The 27,754-nt window shown below is 42.4% G+C and overlaps 2 protein-coding genes across 14 annotated transcripts in view; one reads left to right on the plus strand and one right to left on the minus strand.

Annotated features, from left to right (window-relative positions):
• qtrt1 (queuine tRNA-ribosyltransferase catalytic subunit 1) overlaps positions 1-8,546 on the plus strand; it is a 14,050-nt gene extending 5,504 nt beyond the window's left edge. The window contains exons 4-11 of the mRNA XM_033050818.1: positions 107-245; positions 1,520-1,598; positions 2,350-2,465; positions 2,750-2,888; positions 5,882-5,957; positions 7,416-7,525; positions 7,767-7,851; positions 8,248-8,546. Of these exons, the coding sequence (XP_032906709.1) occupies positions 107-245; positions 1,520-1,598; positions 2,350-2,465; positions 2,750-2,888; positions 5,882-5,957; positions 7,416-7,525; positions 7,767-7,851; positions 8,248-8,400 (897 nt within the window). The 3' untranslated portion in view covers positions 8,401-8,546. The remainder of the gene's footprint in view (positions 1-106; positions 246-1,519; positions 1,599-2,349; positions 2,466-2,749; positions 2,889-5,881; positions 5,958-7,415; positions 7,526-7,766; positions 7,852-8,247) is intronic.
• A 1,195-nt stretch (positions 8,547-9,741) lies between these two features.
• ilf3 (interleukin enhancer binding factor 3) overlaps positions 9,742-27,754 on the minus strand; it is a 45,220-nt gene continuing 27,207 nt past the window's right edge. For 7 of the 13 annotated variants that reach the window (XM_033050730.1, XM_033050724.1, XM_033050732.1 and 4 more), the window contains 9 exons: positions 27,449-27,586; positions 26,523-26,660; positions 26,229-26,366; positions 24,612-24,774; positions 23,812-23,907; positions 20,051-20,122; positions 15,506-15,940; positions 13,037-13,138; positions 9,742-10,791 (listed from right to left, as the gene is read on the minus strand). In XM_033050730.1, coding sequence (XP_032906621.1) covers positions 10,664-10,791; positions 13,037-13,138; positions 15,506-15,940; positions 20,051-20,122; positions 23,812-23,907; positions 24,612-24,774; positions 26,229-26,366; positions 26,523-26,660; positions 27,449-27,586 — 1,410 coding nt within the window. In that variant the 3' untranslated portion in view covers positions 9,742-10,663. The other 6 variants (XM_033050731.1, XM_033050727.1, XM_033050736.1 and 3 more) reach the window with 4 other exon arrangements.

Raw genomic sequence — 27,754 nt, forward strand, 5'->3', positions numbered from 1 at the left:
AAACCACACAAGTTTATAACTTTGCATTGGGTGGGTGGGTGTGTGGGTGAAAGGTGGGCAGGCTGGGTGTGTCTCTGGCTTATGTCACGTGTGTGTGTGTTTGCAGGATAGCGGTGGATTCCAGATGGTGTCCTTGGTGAAGCTGGCAGAAGTCACAGAAGAAGGGGTGCGCTTTTGTTCCCCCTATGACGGGGAGGAGATCCTCCTGTCACCAGAGAAGTCGATTGAAATTCAAAATGCACTGGGTAATTAGCTGGTCCTCTTCCTCATAAGATCTTCTTCTTCTTCTTGTCGTCTCGCTACATAGAAACATAGAAAATAGGTGCAGGAGGAGGCCATTCGGCCTTTCGAACCAGCACCGCCATTCAATATGATCACGGCTGATCATCCCCTATCAATAACCCGTGCCTGCCTTCTCCCCATATCCCTTGACTCCACTAGCCCCAAGAGCTCTATCTAACTCTCTCTTAAATCCATCCAGTGACTTGGCCTCCACTGCCCTCTGTGGCAGGGAATTCCATAAATTCTCAATTCTCTGGGTGAAAAAGTTTTTTCTCACCTCAGTCTTAAATGACCTCCCCTTTACACTTTTCCAAGCCACTGCATAACACAGGCTCGGGCAGGTGGGTTGAAGACCTTGAGATCTTCTGGTTTGCAGGGCTCTGGGAGGAGGGGGCTGGTAAGCAAGTGCTGCATAGTTTGGGTTGCCTCCCCACAGTCACATTGGGTTGGCCCATCGTTGTTGTACCCCCACTTCTGCATGAGGGCTTTGCACCATCCAACCCATGTTCTAAGGTGGTTGAGGCAGAGCCAGAATGGCCATGTCTCCCTCGCTCCCAATGGAAGGGACTCCTCAGGGTATAGTGTCAGTGTGTGGGGTTTTGATTATAGGTGTGTCACCCTAGCATCTACCCTACAGGTCCTATATGATCATAGGAGCAGAATCTCTTTCATTCTGCTCTGTGTAGAAACATAGAAAATAGGTGCAGTAGAAGGCCATTCGGCCCTTTGAGCCAGCACCACCATTCATTGTGATAATACAATAATAATACAATATTTATTGTCATTTGAACCTCAGTTTCCACAGCCATACAAACAAAAACGATTCCTACTAGACAAGCAACCAATTTAATTCACACAAACATCCATCACAGTGAACTTCCTCCTCACTGTGATGGAAGGCAAAGTCATGGCTGATCGTCCCCTATCAATAACCCGTGCCTGCCTTCTCCCCATATCCCTTGACTCCACTAGCCCCTAGAGCTCTATCTAACTCTCTCTTAAATCCATCCAGTGACTTGGCCTCCACTGCCCTCTGTGGCAGGGAATTCCATAAATTCACAACTCTCTGGGTGAAAAAGTTTTTTCTCACCTCAGTCTTAAATGACCTCCCCTTTATTCTAAGACTGTGTGGCCCCTGGTTCTGGACTCGCCCAACATTGGTTTCTTCTGATCCCTCTCCCACTTACAACTGCTTGTCCCTCTCTCTCCTCTCTCCTATGTCTGGCTGCTGAGCCAGGTTCAGACATCATGATGCAGTTGGATGACGTTGTGAGCAGTACTGTGACTGGTCCCAGAGTGGAAGAAGCCATGTACAGGTCAGTGGGAAGAGTTCAAAGGCCAGTCGGCACCCAGTGCGTGCATTAAGTACCGTGATCTGTGTGTACGTTTTCATCTTCAATTACATCACGTGGCTGTTTGAGAGATGTTACCCATCCTAATTGTGCTGGAGAATCAGCTTTAAACTTCACAAATCATAGGAGTAGAATAAGGCCATTCGGCCCATCAAGTCTACTCCACCATTCATTCATGGCTGATCTCTGCCTCCTAATTCCATTTTCCTGCCTTCTCCCCATAACCCTTGACATCCATTTTAATCAAGAATTTGTCTTTCTCTGACTTAAAAATATCCCACATTCCAAGAACATACGGGTTTGTAGGTTAATTGGCTTTGGTGTGAAAAATTCTCCGAGTGAAATTTTTTTTTCTCATCTCTGTCCTAAAAGACTTCCCCCTTTATCCTTAAACTGTGACCCCTTGTTCTGGACTTCCCCAACATCGGGAACAATCTTCCTGCATCTAGCCTGTCCAACCCCTTAAGAAATTTGTAAGTTTCTATAAGATGATAAAGATGACGATGATACTTCATTGTACACAGAAGAGTTTGTTTTTACACAAGAGTCCCACAAAGGCGATCGACAAGGTTACAAAAAGTACTCATTTATTCTTCGCCCCCCCCCCCCCCTAATGTCGGTCCCCCTTTGAGCTCGGAGGCGTGGTCTGCCCACCTCACCCCGACTCTTGCTCTCTCATCTGGAATGTGTCAGTAACTGTGTCGTTGCCTCGTAGGTCGATCCGCTGGTTGGATCGTTGCATCGCAGCAAACAAGAACCCAGAGAAGCAGAACCTGTTTGCAATCATCCAGGGTGGTCTGGATGCTGAACTGCGTAAGAAATGTCTGAAAGGTGAGGCTGCCAGCTCTCAATCGTTCTACCATTCTTGGATATATTAAACCGAAGATTCCGCTTTGTAAGACTGTTGTCTTAATGTTTAAAAAAAACACAAAGTGCTGGTGTAACTCAACAACAATCATGGGTGTCGGGGGTTGTGGGGAGAAGGCAGGAGAATGGGGTTAGGAGGGAGAGATAGATCAGCCATGAGTGAATGGTGGAGTAGAGATGATGGGCTGAATGGCCTAAATCTGCTCCTATCACGTATGATCTTAAGAATATTTGCTGTGTGCTTTCAGAGATGATCAAGCGTGATATTCCTGGTTTTGCTATTGGAGGATTGAGTGGAGGGGAGGAGAAGGATCACTTCTGGAGGATGGTGATGCTCAGCACTGAATACTTGCCACGGGACAAGCCACGTTACCTGATGGGAGTGGGGTAAGAGAGAGCCAATGTACATAACTATCTGCCTCATGGTATGAATCCTCCCTTCACCCAACAAGACAATAGACAATAAGTGCAGGAGTAGGCCATTCGGCCCTTAATAATAATAATAATAATAATAATTTGTTTATAGGGACAGTGCATATTAATGAACATTTGCATGTAAATATGCGAGATTGTAGCCAATCAGTAGCTAATTTCCGTCTCTAGTCCCAGGCAAAAGTAGGCGAAGTGTCTTGCCCAAGGACACAACGACAGTACACACTCCAAGCAGGATTCGAACCGGCCACCTTCAGGTTGCCAGCCGAACACTTAGCCCATTGTGCCATCTGTCGTCCTTCAAGCCAGCACCGCCATTCAAACATTGTTATAACTCTTTTCGTCCTATCCTAAGCTTTGGTCTTCCTCTTGGCCTCCATGCATTGGTGCCCTCCCCGTATAGGACATCTTTGGGAATGTGAATATTGTTCATCCTGTGCACATGTCCAAGCCAGTGAAGCCGCTTCTGCTTGAGCATCGCAGGGATGCTAGACATGTTGATCAGGGAGAGAACATATTCATTGGTGATTTTGTCCTGCCAAGGAACTCCCAGATTGTGACGAAGACAGCAAAAATGAAAATTATTGATTTTTTTTTGTGCTTGATGTAGGTAAATGGTCCACACCGCTGTTTTCCAATGACCTGCTCATGATACACCCTTTGTAGACAGTTATCTTGCTCTTGATTATGAGATTCCTGTTCTTCCATGATTGCTTGGTTAGCTTCCCGAAGGTGGTTGCTGCCTTTCCTATACGTGAATTTGTTGACAGTTTACAGCGGAGTGGTGTTTAGGATGATTTCAGGGGGAAGTGGAGTGCCCACGACAACAGTCTTAATGCGGACTGTCAGTCAACAATGACCTCTCCCTTATATCTGGCAGTGGGACCCAACCCTTGCTTCCCAGCCTTTGTCTGCACCTCCATATAAACCTCTCCAATAGACCCTCCTCCCATCTATATATATCACAATACAATAATATTTTATTAGCCAAGTATGTTTTGCAACATACGAGAAATTTCACTTGCCAAGTCAGTCATACAAATAAAAAGCAACGGAACACACAAAATTAATTTTAACATGATGAATGAATTAATAAGTTTATTGGCCAAGTATTCACATACAAGGAATTTGCCTTGGTGCTCCGCCCGCAAGTGACAACGTCATACAGTGACAGTTAGGAATGACATCCACCATTGTGACGGCTCCATATTCCTCACTGGGATGGAAGGTGAAAAAAAGTTCAAATCTCTTCCCTTAGCTCGTTGAGGGCCTCGAGCCCTCTGTTGACGGGACGATCTTGACTCCCGTAGCCGGTGGCGTTTGGGCCTTCCGCGTCGAGGCGATCAGCTCCTGCATCGGGGGGATGTCAGCTCCCCCGTGCTGGACGATCGGACCCTGCGTCGGGGCTGGTCGAGCCTCAGCGTCGTTGGAGCTTCCCGACTCGGCCTCTCCCAAGAGACCATAAAACATAGCAGCAGAATTCGGCCATTCGGCCCATCGAGTCCACTCTGTTATTCAATTATGGCTGTTCTATTTTTCCCTCTCAACCCTATTTTGATATCAGTGGAGGATCTGCTGTTGAAAATTCACAGTGTGGAAGTTGTGGATTTTAACCGAACCTTGATGCAGGGATAGAGCTGACCAAACATATACTGGACGATCGTTTTGCTGAACACCTTCGCTCAGTCCGCCTGAACCTACCTGATCTTCTGGTTGCCAAACATTTTAATTCTCCTTCCCATTCCCACACAGACCACGGTCTCTTCCATTGTCAGTGTGAATGTGTGTGAGTGATTGGTGGTGGTCGGATGGGCCGTAGGCGCAGATTGGCAGCCACGCTTCCGTCAGTCTGCCCCATGGCAGCTGTGGCTACAGAAGTAGCTTACCACCACCGAGTGTGACTGAGGAGTGAATGAATAATGCAATGTAAAGTGCCTTGAGTATTAGAAAGGCGCTATATAAATCCCATCCATTATTATTATTATTAGAGTGAGGGTAAACGCAAATCGGAGGAACAGCATTTCATATTTCGCTTGGGCAGCTTACAGCCCAGCGGTATGAACATTGATTTCTCGAACTTCAAGTAACCCCGGCATTCCCTCTCTCCCCCACCCAAGTCGCACCAGCTTCTCGTTTTCACCCAACAAACAGCTAACAATGGCCTGTCTCCTTTATCATAGTTACTTTTTTGCATATCTTTCATTCATTGTTATTTATCTCTCCACATCTCTCGTTTCCCTTTTCCCTACCCAATCTGAAGAAGGGTCTTGACCCGAAACGTCACCCATTCCTTCTCTCCAGAGATGCTGCCTGTCCTGCTGAGTTACTCCAGCATTTTGTCTTTATCTTCAGTTTAAGCCAGCATCTGCAGTTCCTTCCACCACATAGAACTGATTGATTGCTGACAAAAGGGAGGCACATATCTCACTGGGGTTAGGAGTTCATGGATGGAGGACATGAAATGGGTTGATCTGTTGTGTGTACAGTGTAGGGGCAACCAGAAAACATGAGTTATCCATTTAGTTTAGTGTAGTTTAGAGATATTGTGTGGAAACAGACCCTTCGGCGCACCGAGTCCTTGCTAACCAACAATTCCCACATATTAATATACTCAGGACAATTTTTACATTTACCAAGTCAATTAACCTACAAACCTGTACGTCTTTGGAGTGTGGGAGGAAATGGAAGATCTCGGAGAGAACCCACACAGGTCATGGGGAGAACGTACAAACTCCGTTCAGACAGCGCCCGTAGTCGGAATAGAACCCGGGTCTCTGGCGTTGCAAGCCCTGTAAGGCAGCAACTCTACCGCTGTGCCACCATGCTGCCCTGATTTCTATAGACCATAGAATGCAGAGTGTAGGGGGGACCAGATTACATGTGTTATGCATTGTGTACTTGAGGTTTCTAACCTCGTCTTTACTTGCTTCAATCCTCTGTCTAACCAGGTATGCAACAGATCTCGTGGTTTGTGTGGCTCTTGGCTGCGACATGTTTGACTGTGTGTTTCCCACACGGACAGCGGTAAGCATTTTGTTGATGTAGTTCAGTTTAGTTTATTGTCACGTGAACCGAGGTACAGTGAAAAGCTTTTGTTAGAGTCATAGAGTGATACAGTGTGAAAACAGGCCCTTCGGCCCAACTTGCCCACACCGGCCAACAATGTCCCAGCTACACTAGTCCCACATATCCCTCCAAACCTGTCCTATCCATGTACCTGTTTAACTGTTTCTTAAACGATGGGATAGTCCCAGCTTCAACTACCTCCTCTGACTGCGTGCTATCCAGTCAGTGGAAAGACAATACATGATTACAATCGAGTCACTCACAGTGTATAGATACATGATAAAGGGAATAACGTTTAGTGTAAGGTAAAGTCGGATTAGATAGTTGGAGGGTCTCCAATGAGATAGATAGTAGCTCAGGACCGCTCTCTAGTTGTGGTAGGATGGTTCTGTTGCCCGATAGCAGCTGGGAAGAAACTGTGCCTGAATCTGGAGGTGTGTGTTTTCACAGTTGCGTGATAGGAGAGGGGAGAAGAGAGAGTGACTGGGGTGCAACTCGTCCTTGATTATGCTGCTAGCCCTGTACAGAATTACAAGACAGTAGAACAGAATAATTTGGTTCGTTGCTGAGGAGAGTGAATGTATCTAAGCTTACTTACTATCCTGTGAGCAGATCATGGGAGCAGATGTCAAAAGGAGAATGGATGGGATTGTGATACAAGTTTAAACGAGAGACTTTGTCAATTAATGCGATTGCTAATTGATAAAATTATCTCTTGGCATGAATTAAAGGATTCAAAGTTTAGTTTAGTTTAGTTTAGAGATACAGCGCGGAAACAGGATGCTCGGTCCACCGAGTCCACGCCGAACAGCGATCCCCGCACACTAACACTATCTTACAAACACTCGATTTACTATGTTAACCAAGGAATTAAACGGCAAACTTGTACGTCTTTGGAGCATGGGAGGAAACTGGAGATATCGGAGAAAACCCATGCACGTCTTAACTCCATACAGCACTAGTAGTCAGGATCAAACCCGGGTCCTTGGCGCTGTAAGGCAGCAACTCCACCACTGCGCCAACCTGCCACCCTATTTTAAGGATAAGGGTTTTAAAAAAAAGATTTATGGATATAAAGAGTCAGGCCAAATGACGCCAACCTATTTGCTAAGACAGACACAACATACTGGAGTAACTCAGCGGGACAGGCAGCATCTCTGGTGAGAAAGAATGGGTGACGTTTCAGGTCGAGACCCTTCTTCAGACTCAGCAGATCTATTTGCTAAGATGCAACTGATGAATGAGAAATATCGCGGGCGAGAAAATTGACCCAATTTGGGGTAGAGACATGGGGTAAGGAACTTGGAATGAGGGGCCAATGTGCAGACGCGGGAGCTGTCCGAGGAGTGCTTGCACTGGGGCTCCTGTTTGCCGTTCACTTCAGCTCTGCCATCTAATCCTTCTTTGATCTCTCAGCGGTTTGGCTCAGCGCTTGTTCCCTGGGGATCGCTGCAGTTGAAACACAGACAATACGCCAAGGATTTCAAGCCTATCGATGAGGAATGCACCTGTCCTACCTGCAAGAGGTAAGAGATGAGGCCATTTGCATTGTGCGTCTCTGATTTGCTGATGGCCACCGTTACCTGAGTTCATTGAGGGTAATTCTGCTGCGTTACTGAACTCCACGTAACCATGGTTGCCTGACTAGTTCGCGGGGGGGGGGGGGGGGGGGGGGGGGGGCCGCAGTACCTCTACAGGGTTCGGGTTGGGGGCTGTTCACTTTTGTTGTTGAGTTAATTTGTCAGAACTACTCTTTTGTGTTAACAGGTATACACGAGCATATCTCCATGCCTTGTTCAAGAGTGACACGGCCGCACTCCACCACATCACGATCCACAACATTGCTTACCAGGTGGGCAAGTTTTTAGAAGCATAGAAAATAGGCAGAGATGCTGGAATAATTACCACACTGTTTCTACAGGAGGGGATTATTTAACACCCTTATTTAGGCCAGCATGGTGGTGCAGCAGTAGTTACCAAAGTTACTGCCTTATAGCGCCAGAGACCTAGGGTCAATCCTGACTATGGATGCTCTCTGTACATTCTCCCTGTGGGTTTTCTGTGATCTTCGGTTTCCTCCCACACTCCAAAGACGTACAAGTTTGCAGGTTAATTGGCTTGGTATAAATGTAAATTGTCCCGTGTGTGTGTGTGTGTAGGATAGTGTAAGTGTGCGGGGGTCGCTGAGGACTCTGTGGGCCTGTTTCCGTGCTGGATCTCTGAACTAAACCAGTTGCTTGTTTTCTAGTTGAACCTGATGAGCTCCATCCGTGAAAGCATTCAGCAGAGGCGGTTCCCGGAGTTCATTCAACAGTTTATGAAGCGGATGTATGGAAGTGCCGACAAATACCCCCGCTGGGCTGTTGACGCACTCAGCGCTGTCAACGTTAAGTTGGAGTAGAGGCTGTGGAGTTGGGATACCCTATCCTACCCTGGGAAGGCGAAGGGCTCATCCAAAGGCACCCAGCACGTGGTTTCTGACATGATGCTGCTGTGTTCAACTGTCTGTAATATAATTGTCAGCTATAAACAATTTTTAAAGGAAAACTTTATCTTGTTGTTTGACATATGTGACATTTAGTAACTTAGTAACGGGCCTGTCCCACTGTACGAGGTAATTCAAGAGCTCTCCAGAGTTTAAAAAAAAATCAAACTCGTGGTGAGCACGTAGAATGTACGTAGCGGGTACGTCGGAGCTCGGGACGTCTCTAAGCGGCTCGTAACGCTAACAGCAGGTACTCGGGAAACGCGGTAAGCTCGTGAAGATTTTTCAACGTTGAAAAATGTCTAACAGAGCCCAACGTACGTACGAGGGGCTATTACCATCATTCTCCGAGTTCGAATCAGGGGAAACTTGGGAGAACTCTTGAATTAGCTCGTACAGTGAGACAGCCCCATAAAGTTGCTCCCTTGCAGCTAGGGACTATGGTTCAATACTGATGGGGGGGTTTTTAAACAGTATTTTTTAAATGTTGTGACAGGGTCCAGCTAAAGCTGCATAGGACTAATCTCCTGCTGTTTGTATTCCAGCTCAATGTGCTGGTCAACCTAGAGCCTCTATTGAGCCACTCTTCTCCCCCCCCCACCTTTGAGATTTATGCAAAAAAAAATGTTTCTAGTGGTCTGAATTGGCAATTTTCAATCCAACAAACATTGCTCCATGAATGAGGGATTATTTAGACAATGCCTTCACCTCCCAGGTCATCAGTAAACAATGTGCTGATGTTGTCAAAGGGTGGTTACAATCCATATTTGGGCTGGTTGGTTATGTTTGTGCAGCTGATGAAAGATCACCCAATAGTCAACTCAAGGGCTTTTAAAGCACCTAGAAATGGATATCTGAACCTCCTCACTGGGTGCACTCTGACCATCTCTGGTGCCATAACCTTTCAAGGTAGTAGCTCAAGAGACATACAGCAAACAGTGTAGGAAGTAACTGCAGATGCTGGTTCAAACTATAGACACAAAATGCTGGAGGAACTCGACGTGACAGGCAGCATCTCTGGAGAAGGAATGGGTGACGTTTCGGGTCGAGACCCTTCTTCAGTCTTCACCCAAAATGTCACCGATACCTTCTCTCCAGAGGTACTGCCTGTCCCGCTGAGTTACTCCAGCATTTTGTGACTATCTACAGCAAACAAGGCCATGGTCATGCCTGAACCTTAAAAGCAATTTAAAGAACGAGCATTTTCTGAAAGGAAAATTGTACATCAAGATAAAGCTGACGAAAATGATAATCCCACAAAGTTCAGCAGTTGTTTTATTTTAGAAACATTTTATTGAACCACTGAGGAAGGTAAACTGCAATACTGTTCAACTAATACAGGGGAAAAAAAGTACAAAACATGGTCTCTTAAAATAATCACACAATTATAAAACTAAACTGGGAAAAGGAAAAGTACATTCCAGAACAAAGCTCCACTTCTAGACAGCTGCAAGAAAAAATCATTGAGGAGTTATACATTACAGAGGACGGGATATTAAAGCATCACAACTGCCAGGCAAAAAAAAGACCCATTAAAGTGAATCACTGGAACCGGTTTGCTTAGGTGCACCATTTTAAAATCTAATTTTAAAAAGGAACCATTGATGGTGCCGATAACACAGGGATAGGAATAATTAAAAAAAAAAAAGAGGTTCTGCTTTAGTATTACAGCATTTGGGGCCACAAAAACAAAAAGGGAATCTTCATTCAGTATAAGCCAACACCAAGTTGATCTATTGTGATCTTTGTCAGTACAGTATCTTATCCAACACATGGCACTATTTGGTCAGTAGTTGACAGCAATGCCCACTACCAAGGCCTTTATTCACTACCTTCTGAGAAAAAATAATAATTTAACATTTTATACAATTATGACGATGCAGAATTATTGAAGTGGGCTCTCTGCCACAGCAAAGTTGAAGGCAGCCTGTGCCAATTAGTTGGTGGTGCTGGAATTCCAGTCAGGATTCTACACACTACAATATAGCATCACATACCACAGCACTACTTACTAGAGGAATGCTATTAATCTCAACCATAAGAGTCTGCAGTGCTCATGGACAATGGTCATACAGGGCATTTTTTAAAATTCATTGGCAGCATAAAAAAAGATACAGCAGTTAGAAAATAAAACAGAAGGGATATAGGGTTTTCTATGACAGGTCCAAGACATGACGATTTATCTGTATTGATAGGTGTTCATGTGGTCCCCTCGGCTATAGCCCCCACCAGGGCTCGAATAGGACGACTGACCGGAACCATATCCTCCAGATATTGGTGCATTATAGCCACTCTGGGATGAGTATCCTGTGGATGATTTACAGTGTTAGAATTGGACCGTTACATAGAATACCAAATATCCCATCAAGAAACCTTTACTTTTCCCTCAGATGTAGCAGCCTAACGTGCTGAGTATTTACAGAAGTTTCTATTTTACATTTCCAGCATCGGTTTTTTAAAATAATTTCACCATTAAAATAATGTACCACACTCATTGGGGGGCATTTCAGAGATTCACCACCCACTGAGAGATGACATTTTTGCACAACTTAATTCTTTAATGACCGGTGCTTTCTTTATTTTGTAGGACAGAGATGTTATTATTATAGATTGCAGATAGCCAAAGACTATGAAGTAATCTTTGCTCAATCTAACAAGTTATCTAGCAACTAAAAGTGAAGAGTTCATGACACAGGCATCTCAATCTAAACAGTGAATGACCCAGTTACTCCGTGCATTAGATGGCAGTTTCATGAATTCTTCAGGAAGAAAGTGCACTAAATTCCTCCACTACCCACATTTTTGGGATGCGTGAAGAAACTGAAGGCACAGGGGAAATTAAACCAATGCAGGGAGCAATTGCAAACTCCTAACAGATAGCAGCCAAAAACAGAATCAAGTCTGGGGTGCTGGAACTGCTACAATATTTCAGACAGTGCAGTGCGCTGCACATATAGAGCTGCACAATAGAGCTACAATATGTGCGCTGCACAATAGAGTAGGTATGTTGCAAAACGTACCTGAAGCATCGCTGAAAATCTGTCCCAGCCCGTGTGTGCGATTTTGGCGCCGTTTAGAGGGGGCGGGTTTATAACGCGATTTTCCCTAGGCTGTTCAAATCGAGGTTTTTCAGCCTAGTTAATTATCAACGAAAAATCGCTGGAAGATTCCCTCCCTTGAGCTATTATTAGTTTTAAGGGCTTTATTTACTTGTTATAGTAGGTTAAAAATTAACCTCTAAACCCCCGACTGCCGGCAACCGGCCGGATCTCATACAGGGGAAAACGGAAGGTAGGCTGTTTATTTTTACGTTAAAAAGGGCTTCTTAAGATCCCTTTATACAAAGTTTAATGTTGCGAGTAGCTAATTTTGGGCCCATTATATCCCGCAGTATTTTTCTGGGCATTTGAGGGCACAAATCTACCGCAATGTGAACGTTCTAAACCAGCGCGTTCACAGGATCCCACTAGAAAGCTGATTTAAATGGACTTTAATTTACAGCAATTAAACACTAAATTCCTTCCATTTGGCCTATAAATTAATGTAAATGAGATTTAAAAATCATGTTTTATTGTGAATTATTTGTGAATATTATTTGGACACTTAGGCTATTTAAAAATGTTAATCATTTATTAAGAAATGGATAGATGTTTAGATCTAGTAATTGAAGTTTGGAATTAGCTACAAGTTGGTAACTAACTAATTATATGCTTTAATTTCAGGTCATCCAAGTAAGATTATTTTATATTTGTTTCAGAATGCTTCAATTTATGATAACTGAAAATTTCATTCAGTTCTCTTAATTTTTAAGAAAGTTATGGGCTTTTGACTGTCCACGATCACAGTTTTTTTGTTATGTCCATAGAAAATCAATAGGGAACAAGATGCTAATTTCCACATATGAAAATGGCCATAACTTTTTAAATACTTGAGATATGAAAGTGAATTAGGTGTCAAATTAAACTTATTTTTATGCTTTATCTGATGGGATAAATTGCAGACTTGATTTTTAAAATCTCAAAATTTTGTGACATTGCTAAATAGAGCTACAATAATCTACCTCCCAATCCACAAGAACCTTTTTTTAAAAACACAGAAAATTTAGCAATATCAAAACCAACACAATCAATTTCAGTCCGCTCTTTAATAACCTGAGAACGTAGGACAATTTTTAAATTGTGATATTAAATTTTTTGGATCTTCATACTAAATTAATCATTATTTCCAGAATTCAATTAATTTTAAAATGCAGTTTATTCTTTTATAATTTAATATTTGGAAATTCATCACCAATTGCTTTAAACTCTAACCCACAATTTTAGTATTTTTAATGACATTCTTTAAAACTTGCTTGTTTACTTTCTCTATTGAAATTAACCAATTTTCCAATATTTCTTTTCTCAAATATATTTTCCTGGGTCATATGTTTTGCACGCTCATACTGGTTGCTTTAATCCCATCCCTCATCTCTATCCCCCCTCCCCCCCACCACATTTAGGGCCCTTATCACTTTAACACAAGATTACAGTCAGAATACTTTCACAGATCTTACCAGCATAAGAGCCGCCAGTATTTCCGCCTCCTCCATAACCTGATGTGCTGGAAGCACCATATGAATTACCGCCACCAGAACCATACGTCGAACTAGTGTATCCTACAAAATTACAAGCAATTAGGAAAAATGGTTGTTTATTGAGCAGACTTATCTTATCGTCCAGATTTCCTGCTTAATAAATACTTGAAGGGTAACTATTTACTCAATTACTTGGTGAACACCCCCCCCGCTGCCTTTCCCCCCAAAGATTACTCCACAGGACTGAGCAAATTGAATTGAACCCATTGATCAGACTTCCAGCACAGGGTATTACATGCCACCCAGGCACGTGCTGTCAGGGTGGGCAAGGTAGGCACTGCCTACCCCGACTAAAATAATAAAATGGTAATTATTCAATATAAATAGTAAAGGCATGGGAGGATAATGCCTACCTAAGAGATCGATCTCTTAAGTAGGCATAATTCTCCATGCCTTTCATCCGCAGTACATGTAACACGCGAAGGTCTGTGCGGCTGACGTGCCGGTGATACTGCTTCAAGCCGTCAATTTCCAGGGTACTGAAGGCAGCTGAAATTCTGCCTTTGCAGTACTGCCCATGCGCAGCAGCCTACTGTGCATGTGCAGCGCAAGTTTCTTGGCGGGTTTTTCAACCATGAATTGCCATTATCTTATGAGTATCTTAAGAAACAAAGAGAGAGAAATGGAGTTCGTGTACAAATTATGTAGTAAGTAAATTTCTTGGTGTTATATGTTTTTAAGTACTGTATTTTCGGCGCTGAAGACGCTATTTTTTACCCAAAAAGGCACGAAAATTTACATGTGTCTTGGAAGCCGAAGTTGGAAGGTTGTTAGCTAAGAAAGATAGACTTGGCTTTCCCTCAGTAGAGCAACATCAAGAATGATGTTGTTGTACTGAGGGATACCCAAGTCTATCCCTCATTGCTGGCAGCTGATGGGAAGCGGCTGTAAAAGGACAGTGCCGCTGAGGGGAGAGCTCCTTTCACAGCGTGTGGGGAGTCTGGCCCAGGGTAAAGTTGCGGGGAGGGCAGGAGCGTTGAGAAGGAGGGGGTCGGGGATCATGCCCGCAACTCACTTGCCGCGACACTCTGGGCGCGGAGCCACCGCATTGTGGCCAGGGGGAGAAGTAGCTCTGGTGGCTGTGAGCGGCCGCCGGGACCGGGCAGCGGAACCGGCCGTCACCTCAGCTCCATATTCCAGCCCCCGCTCACCTCTGGCAGTGCTCTCCGTCTGAAAACCTGTCTCCTGCCGCTAGCCGGCCTCACTCAAGTTAGCCGCTTCCCACAAATCCTTAAATTTCGACTGCGCGATCAAGGGACCAATTGAGGTTACGTGGCTGTCGGAATTTAAGGATTTGCAGGATGCGGCCGACAAGAGCGAAGCCGGCGAGCAGCAGGCGAGAGATGTTCAGACGGAAAGCACTGCCAGAGGTGAGCAGGCCGGCAGAAGGCGCTGAGGCGGCGTCCAGTTCCGCTGTCCGGTCCAGAGGCCACTCGCATCCACCCGAGCTGCTTCCCACCCCGGCCACAATACGGTGGCTCCGCGCCCGGAGCGCCACAGCAGCGGTGAGTGAGCGAGTTACTTGCATGATCCCCGATCCCCTCAATTGGTCCCTTGAACAAGTATTAACATTCAATAAGATCACAACTGATTCAACTTGTCCCGGTGTGCTCCCATTTTCCCCCACCATCTCTCCACCTGCCATCACCCTCCACCCCCCACCCATTCAGTAATTCAGAATGAAGGAGATCTGGAAGCCTTGGGCAAATTGCTTTCTTTATTTTTATTTTTTTGAGCGTGAGAAATTCTATGTCCCACCAGCCTTCTTTCAAAATTTAGCAACTCAAAATGGGGGTGCGTTTTCATTGCCGGGAAATATGGTACTTTATTAAGAGATTTGGCTTTTGAAGACTTTATAAAAGTCGACTGACAGCTTACGGAGAGAACAATCTGCGCATGCGCAGTTTAAGATTTTTTTAAAGCCGACTGACAGCCTACCCTGAGTAATTACTCACGGCACGTGCTTGATGCCACCAGAGAGTATATTTTCAGGAAACATGCCGAGATAGCAGCACCATGAAGTGTCAGTGTTCATTCTTGGAAAGATATCCACAGCCCCCCCTGGAATGTTATTTCTCGTCTACATTTCCCAACTGTATTAAAATCAAGGACAATCATTTACAAGAATCTATGAATTTTTCAATTCTACTGTACAAATTCCCAGCACCTAGTGTCAGGATTATATATATTTGCCTTATTTTTAGTTGAGTGGTGTAGGGGAGTTTCTACATGAATGTTTCCCACTACCACTAACAAACATAACATATATATATATATATATATATATATTCCTACCCCTAACCACCACTCCACAATCCATAAAACCAGAAAAAAATCTGTAAAAATGACGAGATTTCTGTTCACGAAAATGTTAAGAATATTACATACCACCTTTCCGTTCATATTCCGCATTAGCACCAAGATTCTGACTTGGATAGGAACTACTGTAGGAGGATCCTGAATACGAGTAATTTTGACTGTTGTAGGCTTTTGACTTTGGTGGGGCTGAAAGTGGGGGTTGGCTGTAGCTGGTGTACTGGCCCTGGCTGTAGGTGGACGGTGGAGACTGGTATCCGCTGCCACCGGCGCTGCCGCCTCCGCCACCACCACCACCACCACCGCCACCACTACCGGCGGCGGCACCACCACCACCACTGGCACTGCCGCCACTTCCTCCTCCACCGCTGTACGATGATTTCTGTAGCGAGGGCTGTGGCTTGGCTGGCTTCTTTGGTGGAGGGGTATTATAGCCATCATTCTGGCTATAAGAGTACCCTCCTGAAGTGCCTGAACCGGAGTAGCTGCCACTGTTGTAGTAGTTACCTGTGGGAGAAAGAGGAAAAAAAAAGTCCAGTTACTTTATCCCAACTTCTCCAAATTAAATACCTGATATTTAATATATTTTTTAAAAAATCCTAATAAGCCGGTCAAATTCAGGTAAACCAGAATGATTTATGACAGTTCAAAAGACTATTGCATGCCCAGTACCACACTAACAATTTTGCGCTGTGGTCTTGCAAGCCTAAACTGTTAACATTATTGTTTAATATGATGCAAATTTAATACATTATCATTAACACTACAGTCTTTCAGAATAAACAAGAGACTCAATCAAGATTAAGGGTTTTCAGAAATGGAAGAGAATTTTAGTGAGTGCACTGAATCTGCGCTGACCAGCGACACCCGTACCCAAATTCTATCCAAAACACTAGGGACAATCTACAGACGCTAATCAAACTGTGTGTCGTTGGAATATGGGAGGAAACCGGAGCCCCCGGAGAAAACCCACGCGGTCGCAGGGAGAAAGTACAAACTCCCTACAGACAGCACCCGTAGTCAGGATGGACCCTGCGTCTCTGGCGAAGTAAGGCAGCAACTCTAAAGCTTGAGCTGGCAACAAATGCAGTATTTCTATTGTGGCAGAAAGGGGCCAAGAAGACAGAACTGGGCACCACCAGCATGACTATTTCGCAGTGTGACCAAGGTACAGCATAAAGAGCAAAGACAGATCAAGATTCTGACGTAAGTGGAAATGTGAGAGTGGGAAAGACCCTTCTGGAAATTCTCCTACTTGGGTGTGCTACAGAGCTCGACATACTTTGTATGAGTCCAGAAGACTGTCAACAGCTATGGAAAGTTATTACGAGTTGTGTGCTGAGGAAATGACAGAAACTCAAGGAGAGTTCTGGGAAATATGAAAATGGATTTGAATTGCAGCAACACGTTTGTAACGGGGCAGGTTCGTTTCTCTCCCCGAGTAGGGTATTGTGATGACAAAATAATTTGCAAGCAAGTGCTCTTTAGATTGTGTTTATATTAATCATGCACACGTGGGCATTCACTGTGGCGCGGCAGTGGAGTTGCTGCCTTTCAGCGAATGCACCACCGGAGGGAGACCCGGGTTCAATCTCGACTACAGGTGCTGTCTGTACGGGGTTTGTACGTTCTCCCCATTTTCACACAGAGAGTGGTGAATCTCTGGAATTCTCTGCCACAGAAGGTAGTTGAGGCCAGTTCATTGGCTATATTTAAGAGGGAGTTAGATGTGGCCCTTGTGGCTAAAGGGGGTATGGAGAGAAGGCAGGTACAGGATACAGCCATGATCATATTGAATAGTCGAAGGGCCGAATGGCCTACTCCTACACCTATTTTCTATGTTTCTATGACGTGCGTGGGTTTTCTCCGAGATCTTCGGTTTCCTTCCACACTCCAAAGACGTACAGGCTTGTAGGTTAATTGGCTTGGTAAATGTAAAAATTGTCCCTCGTGGGTATAGGATAGTGTTAATGTGAGGGCATCGCTGGTCGGCGCAGACCCGGTGGGCCGAGGGGCCTGTTTCTGCACTGTATCTCTAAACTAAATAAACAAAACTAAACAGAGGCGCAATTTTGGACCAGAAATGGTGCAATCTGAAAGAACCTTATATCCTAGTTTATTGGCTACAATTACAAACTAGCTCTCTGGCTTTTCATTGTGGGTCAACCACAAATTCTATACTCAACATTCTTCACCAGTACCATTCCACACCACAATAAAACGGTGTAAAGTGATGAACAATTTGTCTTACTGTTGACCTTCAAACCACATATCCCATTTCTAATTGAAACAAATATTTCCCTTTACCATAATTGGAGCTCTCAACCAAATCTATTTACTGCATGCTTACTCTGTCCCCTTCCGGCCAGAACAGACAGATAGATGTCTGTCTGAGCAGACTAATGTAAAACTGAAGAAATAGGCCCTTCAGCTTACCCGATCTTTTTACTCATCTCCAATTTTGTCATAACAACCTATTTCCATGTCTTGGTCATTTCAGTGTATTTCCTTACCAAAATGCACTGCCTTTCCATCTCAACATAACCGTAGGGTAGCATAAAACAATTGCAGTCTATTAATTTACAAATGTAAGACACCAATCTTGACCAGACACATCTTCCCCTCTCTGCCTGGCAGAGAGATCCACTCCTTTCGCTGCTCTTCGAAACCACTAATTACCACTTTCACTCCCAGGAAAAGCGACATTCATCTTTTTATCATCTTACCATTCAGGCACTTATAATTTCATAAGGAGGGATTCCACAGCATACTTGAGCCAAATTTGCACAGCAGTAGAGCTGCTACCTCTCAACGCTAGAGATCCAGGTGCGATCCTGACTACAGGTGTTTGTGCGAAGTTTGTACATTCTTCTTATGACTGCGTGGGTTTTCACTGGGTTCTCTGGTTTCCTCCCACATTCCAAAGATGTGTAAGTTTGACCTGTAAATTGTCCCTAGTGTGCAGGATTGGATAGCATAAAACTAATGTACAGGCGATCGATGGCCCGCACGGACTTGGTGAGCCTGTTTCCATTCTGTATCTCTAAACTAAACTTCATTGGTCACAAAGGAATCATTCTTGAATTTATACCATTGGCGTAGTAATTTTTACAATTGCTAGGCTAGACTAATTTAGACAAATTAGATGACTGTGGCAATATTTAGCAGATATTACAACAGGGGAATTACATTTCAGACAGCTTTAAGAGATCAGGATTGAATCTTAAAAATTGATCTCTTAAAAAGCATTAAAACAGCACTTTATTTACTAATTGTTTGGAAATAGTGAAGAAAATAGATTATTGAAATATCATTTGAGATGTTGCGCAGGACCGTCAAACCCAAATTGTATTTGGTCTATACAGATTACTGGTATGTCTGCCTTTTAATAAGCGGGCCTTCCTTTTTGATTATTTTTCTCTAAATAAAAGGTTATTTAGATTCTGCAGATATTAAAATAAATTTACAGACCTTTTGAATTGAAGGAAAAGGTTGGAATTATACCTACTTTATCAATAGTCATACCTAGATATAAGTTTCATTATGGTCTTGATATAATTTTTAAATTTCAGTTCTGCAGACCGAGGAAAGAGCCTAATCCTCAAGACTACTCATCTTGATATTTTAAGATGGTAACGGCAAAAATGGGCATCAATGAAATCTATGGGTGGAATCAGTAGTATTGAAATGTAGCTGTAATGCTATAATACTGTTATAGGATATTCTGCACTCTGGTGCTTTTTGCTCTGCATTATCTGTTATTGTGTATGGCATAATTGAACTTGTATGTGGTTTGACTCACTAACAGGGGTTTTCACTGTATCTAAGCAAGCGACAATAATAAACTAATACCAATGCCTACCTAAAAGTCTCATAAATACCACTATTGTATCCACCACCACCCCTAGCAGCACGTTGCAGACAGCTACCCCCCTTGGTTAAAAATTAGCCCCACATGTCTTGTTTAAAAATTGTCCCTCTGATCTTCAAGCTAAACCCCCAAGTCTTTGATATTTCTACCCTGGGAAGAAGGCTGTGATTGCCTACCTCTTCTATGCCTTTCATAATTTTAAAACTTGCTTCAGTCCCCAACACTCCAGAGAGAACAATTAATATTTGTCCAACCTCTCCTTGTAACAAATCCAGGCAGCACCCTCTCCAAAGCCGCCAATACTTCACGTAATGGGGCTACCAGATACAGCTCAACCAGTTTTAAAAAATTGCAACAACTACCTGACACTTCCGCACAATCCCTCGACCGATGGAGGCAAGCATACCATTCTCCTTCTTTACCACTGTATTACTAGTAGCTACAGACTTGGATCTCAAAATCCATGTATACCAATCCTATACAGCAACCCTTTCAAAGGTCCTGCCATTAACTGTATACTTTCCTCCTGCATTTGACTTTTCAAAGTGCAAAAACTCACACTGCCATAGATGTAGACAACTTCAAAGCTTTCCCGACCGTGTTAAATTACTGAAAGCATTTTTTTGATACTCCGAGGGAGGTAACAGCAAAGCGATAAGAGTAGACAGGTTTGATCATTAATTAAGGTTAACAAAGAACATTAATTTTCTTTTGCTGAGCGAGCAGAGATTTGTAAAGTTACTTACAAGTGTTATAATTGGAATTGTTCCAATTGGGCTCTTCAAAACCATCATTCCAACTTGGACATATTGACATTCCTTCATAGCAAACGGGTTAAAAACTTTTATTGAACTTGAATGAAACAACCTGACATCAGTTCTGATTAAGTTGCTATACAATTGTTCTCATAGAAAAAAATTGTTACACAACACAAAAAAGCAAGCAATAAAAGGTTGAGGCACAATAAAGTAGGTCATACATAAAATCCCTTGAATTACAACCTTACTGCTTCAACTGAAATCGTTTTTATTTAAATTTGGATAGGGCCGGGTCAATACATTATACACCATACTCTATCTACATTATGAAAACTCACATTTAAAGTAACAAATAACCCAGCCCAGTAAGAACAAAGTCAAAATAAAGCACTGATCTGAATCATTTGAAACTGGCCCAACATCAGTAGAGAAAATGCTGGAAAATGTGAAGGATGTAACAGAACTAGTCGAACTGAGTAAATTTTGTGTGGACTAATCAATTGGAACTCAACGATGTAGCTCATGGGATAGGTGAGGAGGTGAGATTCAGTGGACGTTTTTATAGCAATTTTAAGTCTTTCGATGAGGTCCATTCAGGTGCTGGTCATCGGGGTTGCATTGCAAAGTAATACACTGACAGACAAGGAATTACTTAACATGCAGTAGGTTTTGAGTGGGGTTTCAGCTGGCAGTTTTGAGCGAGATTCAGCTGGGATCAATCAGTAACTTGGCCAAAACAGACCAAATGTGTTTCAAAATTTGCTGACAGTACAAAGCTAGGTTGGATTGTGAAGACATGAGAATGCATTTGCTGGAATCTATGTGTTTTCCAGTAGAGGGTAGGTAGGACTGTAAGTAGGGAGAAATAAAGAAGCTTCCAAGGGAATACAGGCAAGTGGGCGAAACATGGCAAACGAAGGAATTGTGGAAAAATGTATGGAATCCATTTTGGGGCGAATAACAGAAAAGGTATAAGCAAGGGCGACAGGCTGGGTATTCGCTATACAAGGAGAGACTGAATAGGCTTAGCCTGTATTTTCTGGAGATTATGAAAATAAGAGATCTCACTGAAACACAAATCCTTGAAGGGCTTTACAGGCTGGATACAGAATATCCCCACTGCCAGGAGCCCAGAACCAGGGATCAATTACACACAAATGGTTAGGAAATTTAGAACCAAGGCACGGATAAATATCTGTACCAAGGCTTGCAGATCTTTGGAATTTTCTACCCAGGAGTGTTAAAGAGACTCAGATCATTGAGTTCATTCAAAATAGGTTTCTAGATAGCAAGTGAATCAAGGGACACAGGGACAGTACAGTACAATGGAGCTGAGGTAGAAGATCAGGCATGATCTAAATGGACGGCAGAGCAGGCTCAAAAGGGGCAGATTGCTTTCTCCTGCTCTAATCCTTATGTGTCATCAAATACCACCACACAAATAGTTTGCTGGTTGAAAAATTGAATTTTAACCAGTAAAACATTGGATTTTAGATAATACTCCACGCTGAAAAAATCTATGTAAACATTAGATCTAGTGGCTCAATCGAACATGGTAATAGGGAAAAGCAAATATTTCTACTTCCTGACAAAACCCTTTCAGTGGAACATACTTGTTGATACATGGACATATATGGTTGTAAATGCAAGGTTAAGATTCAGTGTCCACAAGTATGAGAAGTGCACTTTCAAAGGAATACTCTAATCAGGATTGCAGTTTTTTCCCCCAGGAGTTAGTTTTTAATTAGCAAAATGCCAAACGGAGATTCAATTTGTCTGTTGTCATTTAATCCAGATCTACAACAAATATTTTTCAAAATTTATAAACATACCATTGATAAGTATGAGCTTTATTAACGAGCTCAATGTTTGCTCCATTTTGATTCAAAACAATACCTAATCTACAAAAACATGTCAAAATTATTTGGCATAAATACAGTGCCAACACAAAATGTGAAACTTGTTAATACACTGCTACCATCAATGAACATAACCATTCACTGTGCTAAACACTGTTAGCAATGTGAAGTTCTCAATGTAGAACTGGTGTTTTTTTAGTTTTATAGGGAATGTTACTCTACTGTGAATAGCGGTAATGCCACATAAAATAAAATTGAAGTTACTTTGCTCCAGCTGCATGTTTAATGTATCACATTACCAGTATCGACAAGGACAACCTTTAAATTGCATTAAATTTAAATCAGGCTGACAGTCATATTTTGTTACATTGTATCACTGGGTAAAAACATATTCCAAATCAGAACAGTTTCTTTGGATAGCAAAATTATTTTGTTTCTTCTCTGCTTTGGCATTCCCTCCCCCTACAATTTATTGCTTTATAGGTGCGGTGATCTTTCAGAAGACTCCTCCCCAAGTCTTGACAATACAAAAAGTAACAAATCCTGCAGATGGATGCCAGAATTCGGAGTCAAAAACCAGTGTGAATATGCAGTTTCAGTGGTATCGACAAGAAACCAGAGTCCAGATGAAGCAGTATAGTCCAGCAAGTGTCTACAGATTTTGGGCGTCAACAGTTCAAATGAGTTAGACCAAACTGGGAGGGGCAGGATTTTGAATCAATTTTCACCCTCTAGCCAGAGGGAAAATCTTGGAAGCTGTCTTTGAAAAAGTCACCTACAGCTGGGAGACAGAGCAGAGAAAAAAAAAATTAGGCCTGCTTTGTAAAAGGTCGAATGCCAATTTTTTTTTTTAGATTTCTCTGCTCCTGTCACCTTGTGCAAGTGTCTTTTTCTGAGGGAAGCAGCTTCCTTGTGTACAATTTCAGCTGATAAACGCAGTTTGCTTCATGTGGCTTACAAAGCAGAGAAATATAAAACATGCCAACTGCAATCCAGCAATAAGCAGTGGACACATCTACAGTACTAGTAGACACACTAGTAGGCCTTCTGGCATTAACAACTAGCTCAGAGATTGTCATCAAGTACACATCATTCAAACCAGAACCAAAAACCCATTTCCAGATTGGAACTCAAATCATCCTGGAGACTGATGGGGGTGGGCCCAGATTTTCTGCTCCCAATTTCCACTTAAACTGACATACAGCCTGATGAGGACCAGATCAAGCAGAGTTGCTATACCAGTCTCAGTAACAGAACATAACTGGTTCTGCTTAAATTCCAGGAATTTCACCTGGATGTGGGCATCGTAACAAAAAAAATTAAGTGTCTGGAAAAGTGGGGCAAACCCTTTATCCATGTATCAATTTTATTTTTCTACATTGAAACCCATAAACCATTTCCACCAAGTTGGTAGTTATGATTCGTACCAAAATATTGGCCTCATGAGCATAATATCAGCTGCAAGAATCTATCTGGCACAGTCAACTTGATACAAAAATTCAATATTTGTTAAGAATTTCATTAATTTGGTAAAAATTAATAATCCCAACATAACATGGCATCCTCTAATGGAGTTACATCTTCACGGGTGAACAGCTTAATGATAGGAACTAACTTACACCAGAAGATGATTTTTAAGGTACCAAAAGGCATTTCCTTGCAAATTTAGTTACTGTCCATAATATTGGGATTATCAGAGGGCAACTAGCTTTCTCAGATTTAAACACAATGGGTTGTGTACTAAATAAAAATTGCACACGTTTTAGTTAGAATCACACTTTTATCTTGCAAGCCCCAAAAGGGGGACTCAGAAAATGTGAGCCATTTGTTGGAGAATAATGTGCAGCACATAAAGCTGTCCGATGCACTTTTAAAATAATTACTCCTTACCATATCCACTTGAAGAATTAGAGGATCCATAACCATAGTTGGCACCACTTCCTCCTCCTCCACCATATCCATAGCTTCCCCCACCATAACCAGTCCCTGTTTGGAGATTTATTTGGGTGAGAGGGCAAAAGTGTCAGTTGATAGATAATCTTACATTAATTACAACAGATGAGTGTCAAAAAATCATAGACTATTTGCCAAGTGCAGTAATCCAGGAGAATCAGTCATAGAGTCTTACAGCAGGGTAACAGGCTCTTTGGACCAACATGCTACACAAGCCCCACCTGCCTGCACTTAACCCATGTCATGCCAAACCTGTCCTATCCATTAAACATTGTAGAAGTACTTGCAGCGTTGATAGTTTTCTATTGGTTTCTTTGAATTGCAGATATACACAAAACTCTATGCCTTATCTCGTCATCCCAATAAACTAAAAAAAGGCTAGACAAATGATAAATTAAAGCCCAGCCATTGATTATAGCATTTCCATACTGATTACAGTGTAACATGCAGCTATGGAGTGAAATGGAAGGCCCAATGAAGATACATTCACCCCACATTTGAACACAACATTTCATCAAACCTACCAAGAGGATAGCCAACTTAAGTTTTAATGTGTTCCAAGACACTAAAATGAATCCCATCATGATGCTAATAGATAACAATGGAATAATTATAAGGAATATTTTAAACGTACAATACACCAATAACAAGCCAGAGCTGGGTCTAAGGTATAATTAGGGACATAACACAAACTGCAGATTAGAGACAAGATTTATATTCTTTAAACAAAACCTTACCTGAAGACAAGTAACCAGAATTGTTGGAAGCATTGAAACCACCTCTGCCACCTCTTCCACGTCCCCTGCCTCTACCTCTTAGTACAGGAGGGCCTGCTGGAGGTCCAGCCGGAAGCACTCCCATGCTCATGCCACCACCAAATCCCATATTATGCTGCTGTGGCTGTATGGAGAAATGTACATGTAAACGTGCAGTGACTAACAAATGGTTTATTCTCCCATTTCCTCCATATTATATATGGACGTTAGACTGGACATACTTTATACAAAGTCTTTTATGTCTTGTGTTGTTCATATAAATGGGGCAAAAACAAACTGCTGTCGGAACGCAGCAGGGTAAGCAACATCTGTGGAGGGAAATGGACACACAGCATTTTGGGTCTGCACCCTCCAAAAATGCTGCCTGACCCACTGAGTTCCTTCACCAGTTTGTTATTTTTACTCCAGATTCCAGAATCTGTAGTCTTTTGTGACTGTCAGCATGACTTGGCCCTGCACATTTTTAATTCACTGAGACCACATCTGCGTTCAGATACAATAGTGTCAGCATATTTTTTTTTTTGTATTATGCCCGGTTAAGGCTGTGCGAATAGCACTGAGGTGGGTGTACTAACTTCATGCAATGGGCAACTCAAAGTCATGGCAAGTAATTTTGCAGTTTTGGCTTTAGCATTTAAAAATATATAATGTTAATAAAAAAACAGCGTTTCTGGTGATTACCCAGCATTTCCATCTAGACCTTCAACCACCTCTCACCCATTCTTAAAGAAATTGCAACCCGTGCTTCAAATATTAATTTACACAATCGACATCTACAACAAATTTTTATAATTCTGCACCATGGGTCTTTAATTTGGGGTCACTAAACTTCCAGCAGCAGTGTATTCAGTACCATCCCTTATATTAAATATTAACATCTCAATCAAGTTTTCTCAAAATCCCAATTATTTTACTCTCATGAAAATACATGACATTTGTTCAAATTTCCTCAATAGATTCCAGGACAATGTCAAAGTTTCAATATACTCATAATACAAACAAAATGTAAGCTTAAGGTTTATTACTGTGGCTTTCTTATTACATACATCTTGCCACAAAACCCAGGACTCCTTAGTATTTTTGTCATGTCTTCATACCCAATTTAATTTTCTCCAAGATACAATCGCAAACAGGAGTAATTATTTTGATGAACCAAAATCTGCAAGTATAGTTTACTCTTTGACCACAATGTCTCAAAATAAAACCCGATCCAATCTTTCCCCAACAGCCATGTCCCTGGAAGTAAATAATGAAACATCATCCAAATCATTATCTTAGCCACAGCAGCTGGTAAATCAAGGGTGGGGTAAGAAACTGGCTTTGTCTTGACCACGTGGTGGTCCTTATGGAAGCTCATGTAGGGATTTGCAAGGACAGGATAAGATTAATTTAAATTTAATGCTAGGTACTTCAACTCACACGAGCAACAAAATCGTCTTTATAGAAATGATTCTTTTTCAGTGTCAAGAAACTCCCATAATTTCAAAACCTATTGTTACTCTTGAATGCACAAGTTTATCCAGCTTTTATTTATTAATCAGAATGCATAATATAAACAAGCTGTTTTCAAAGACCCACCTGAATAATTCGTTTTTTCTTTACTTCCATGGGAGGCTGGTGGGGAAAAAGTTTTTCCAGGGCAGCGAGTGCAGCATGGGCTTTTGCCACTTTCTTATTGGAACCTGAGCCTGTAAATTTCTGACCATCAACTTCAACCTGGAGGGTGAAAAAAATGGTTAATTTTAAAACTGACATTAAACCAGATTCAAAATTGTCTGCAGTTATTTTATCTTCAAAATTATCTGCTGTTTTTCCACATTGGGAAATATATAGTTTATACTTTCACGTGAAGTTATTACACTTAATCCTTACCTCCATAACAAACCTCTTGTCATGACTGCCACCCGTCTCAGATATTAATTCGTATTTAAGCCCCCTGCGCTTCTCATTCAACTCCATCACTGGATTTTTCCCTTGTTTGGTCAAGATTGGACCTTGCTGACGTGTGCTCTGGAGATATTAAAATACTAGATCAGTAATTTTTTTTTTTTTAGCAGAATCTGTCCTTTAGACTCTATCCCAAATGAACTTGCCTACACACAGGTCATTCAGTACACTCAAAACAAAAGTACTTCACTTAGTAATATTCTATTGAGGGTAGCGTTTTGGTGCAATTATTTACAAAGATATCCAACCAGCCTTTCTGCTTTGCAGGCTGAGAATCTGGTGGAAGACCTTAAATTCTGTAGGCCCATCCACCATGAAATTATCCATGACATAATGGGGAGTGGTTGCTTTTGAGGGCAGTTATCAAGCAGGCTGGGTGAACTATGCAGCGGTTCAACAATGAGCGATGCGGCTCAGTACTACACCCTTACTAGCATTGTGTGCAGGTCATTGCTGGGGATTTGCATGACCTCTGTGCTTTGGCAGGCTGCCCAGATCCTACAACCCCTCTCCAGTATTTCAGCAGATCACCTGTCTCCAGCCCCAGTTGTGGACAATTCTAATCTGAGAGAGCACTAGAAGGGCTGAGGTACCAACTAATTTGGAGTACAACACCAACAAGTGCAAGGGCTTGCATCAAATGCGCAGAGCTGACAGTAACATATCTCTGAATATACAATGCTATAAATGGTACCATGTAGCTCTGATTTAATTAGCATATGCTCCTGGTCTCTAAGCAGAGGGTATAATATGTTAGAGATCCATGTCCAGAGTGAATCTCCCTAGCTGCTGTAAAACTGCACCTCATCAAGAAAGGGTATTTATCAAACTGAAGACAAAGGATAGAGTACCTCAGGCTCAGGAGTTACGACGAGTGGTTTTACAGTCACTGCTGCAGGGACTGGAACAACAGGCTTGGGTTCCACTTTAATCAATTCTTCAATTTTCTCAGGTTCCACTCCTGTTGGGAGACCTTTATCTTGCAAAACCTGTCAGAAAACGAGTTGTGACACGAATTACACAGATTACAATACAGGATACCCTAGATCATAATTCAGTTTTAGAGGCAAACTACAGAGTAAAAAATAGATACTGTATCAATTTAATGCTCAAAATCAGATATCAACTTCTTTGTGCTCTGATTGGTGGAATCTTTT

The sequence above is a fragment of the Amblyraja radiata genome, chromosome 35 (assembly GCF_010909765.2).
Source record: "Amblyraja radiata isolate CabotCenter1 chromosome 35, sAmbRad1.1.pri, whole genome shotgun sequence".
In the NCBI taxonomy this organism is placed as follows: domain Eukaryota; kingdom Metazoa; phylum Chordata; class Chondrichthyes; order Rajiformes; family Rajidae; genus Amblyraja; species Amblyraja radiata.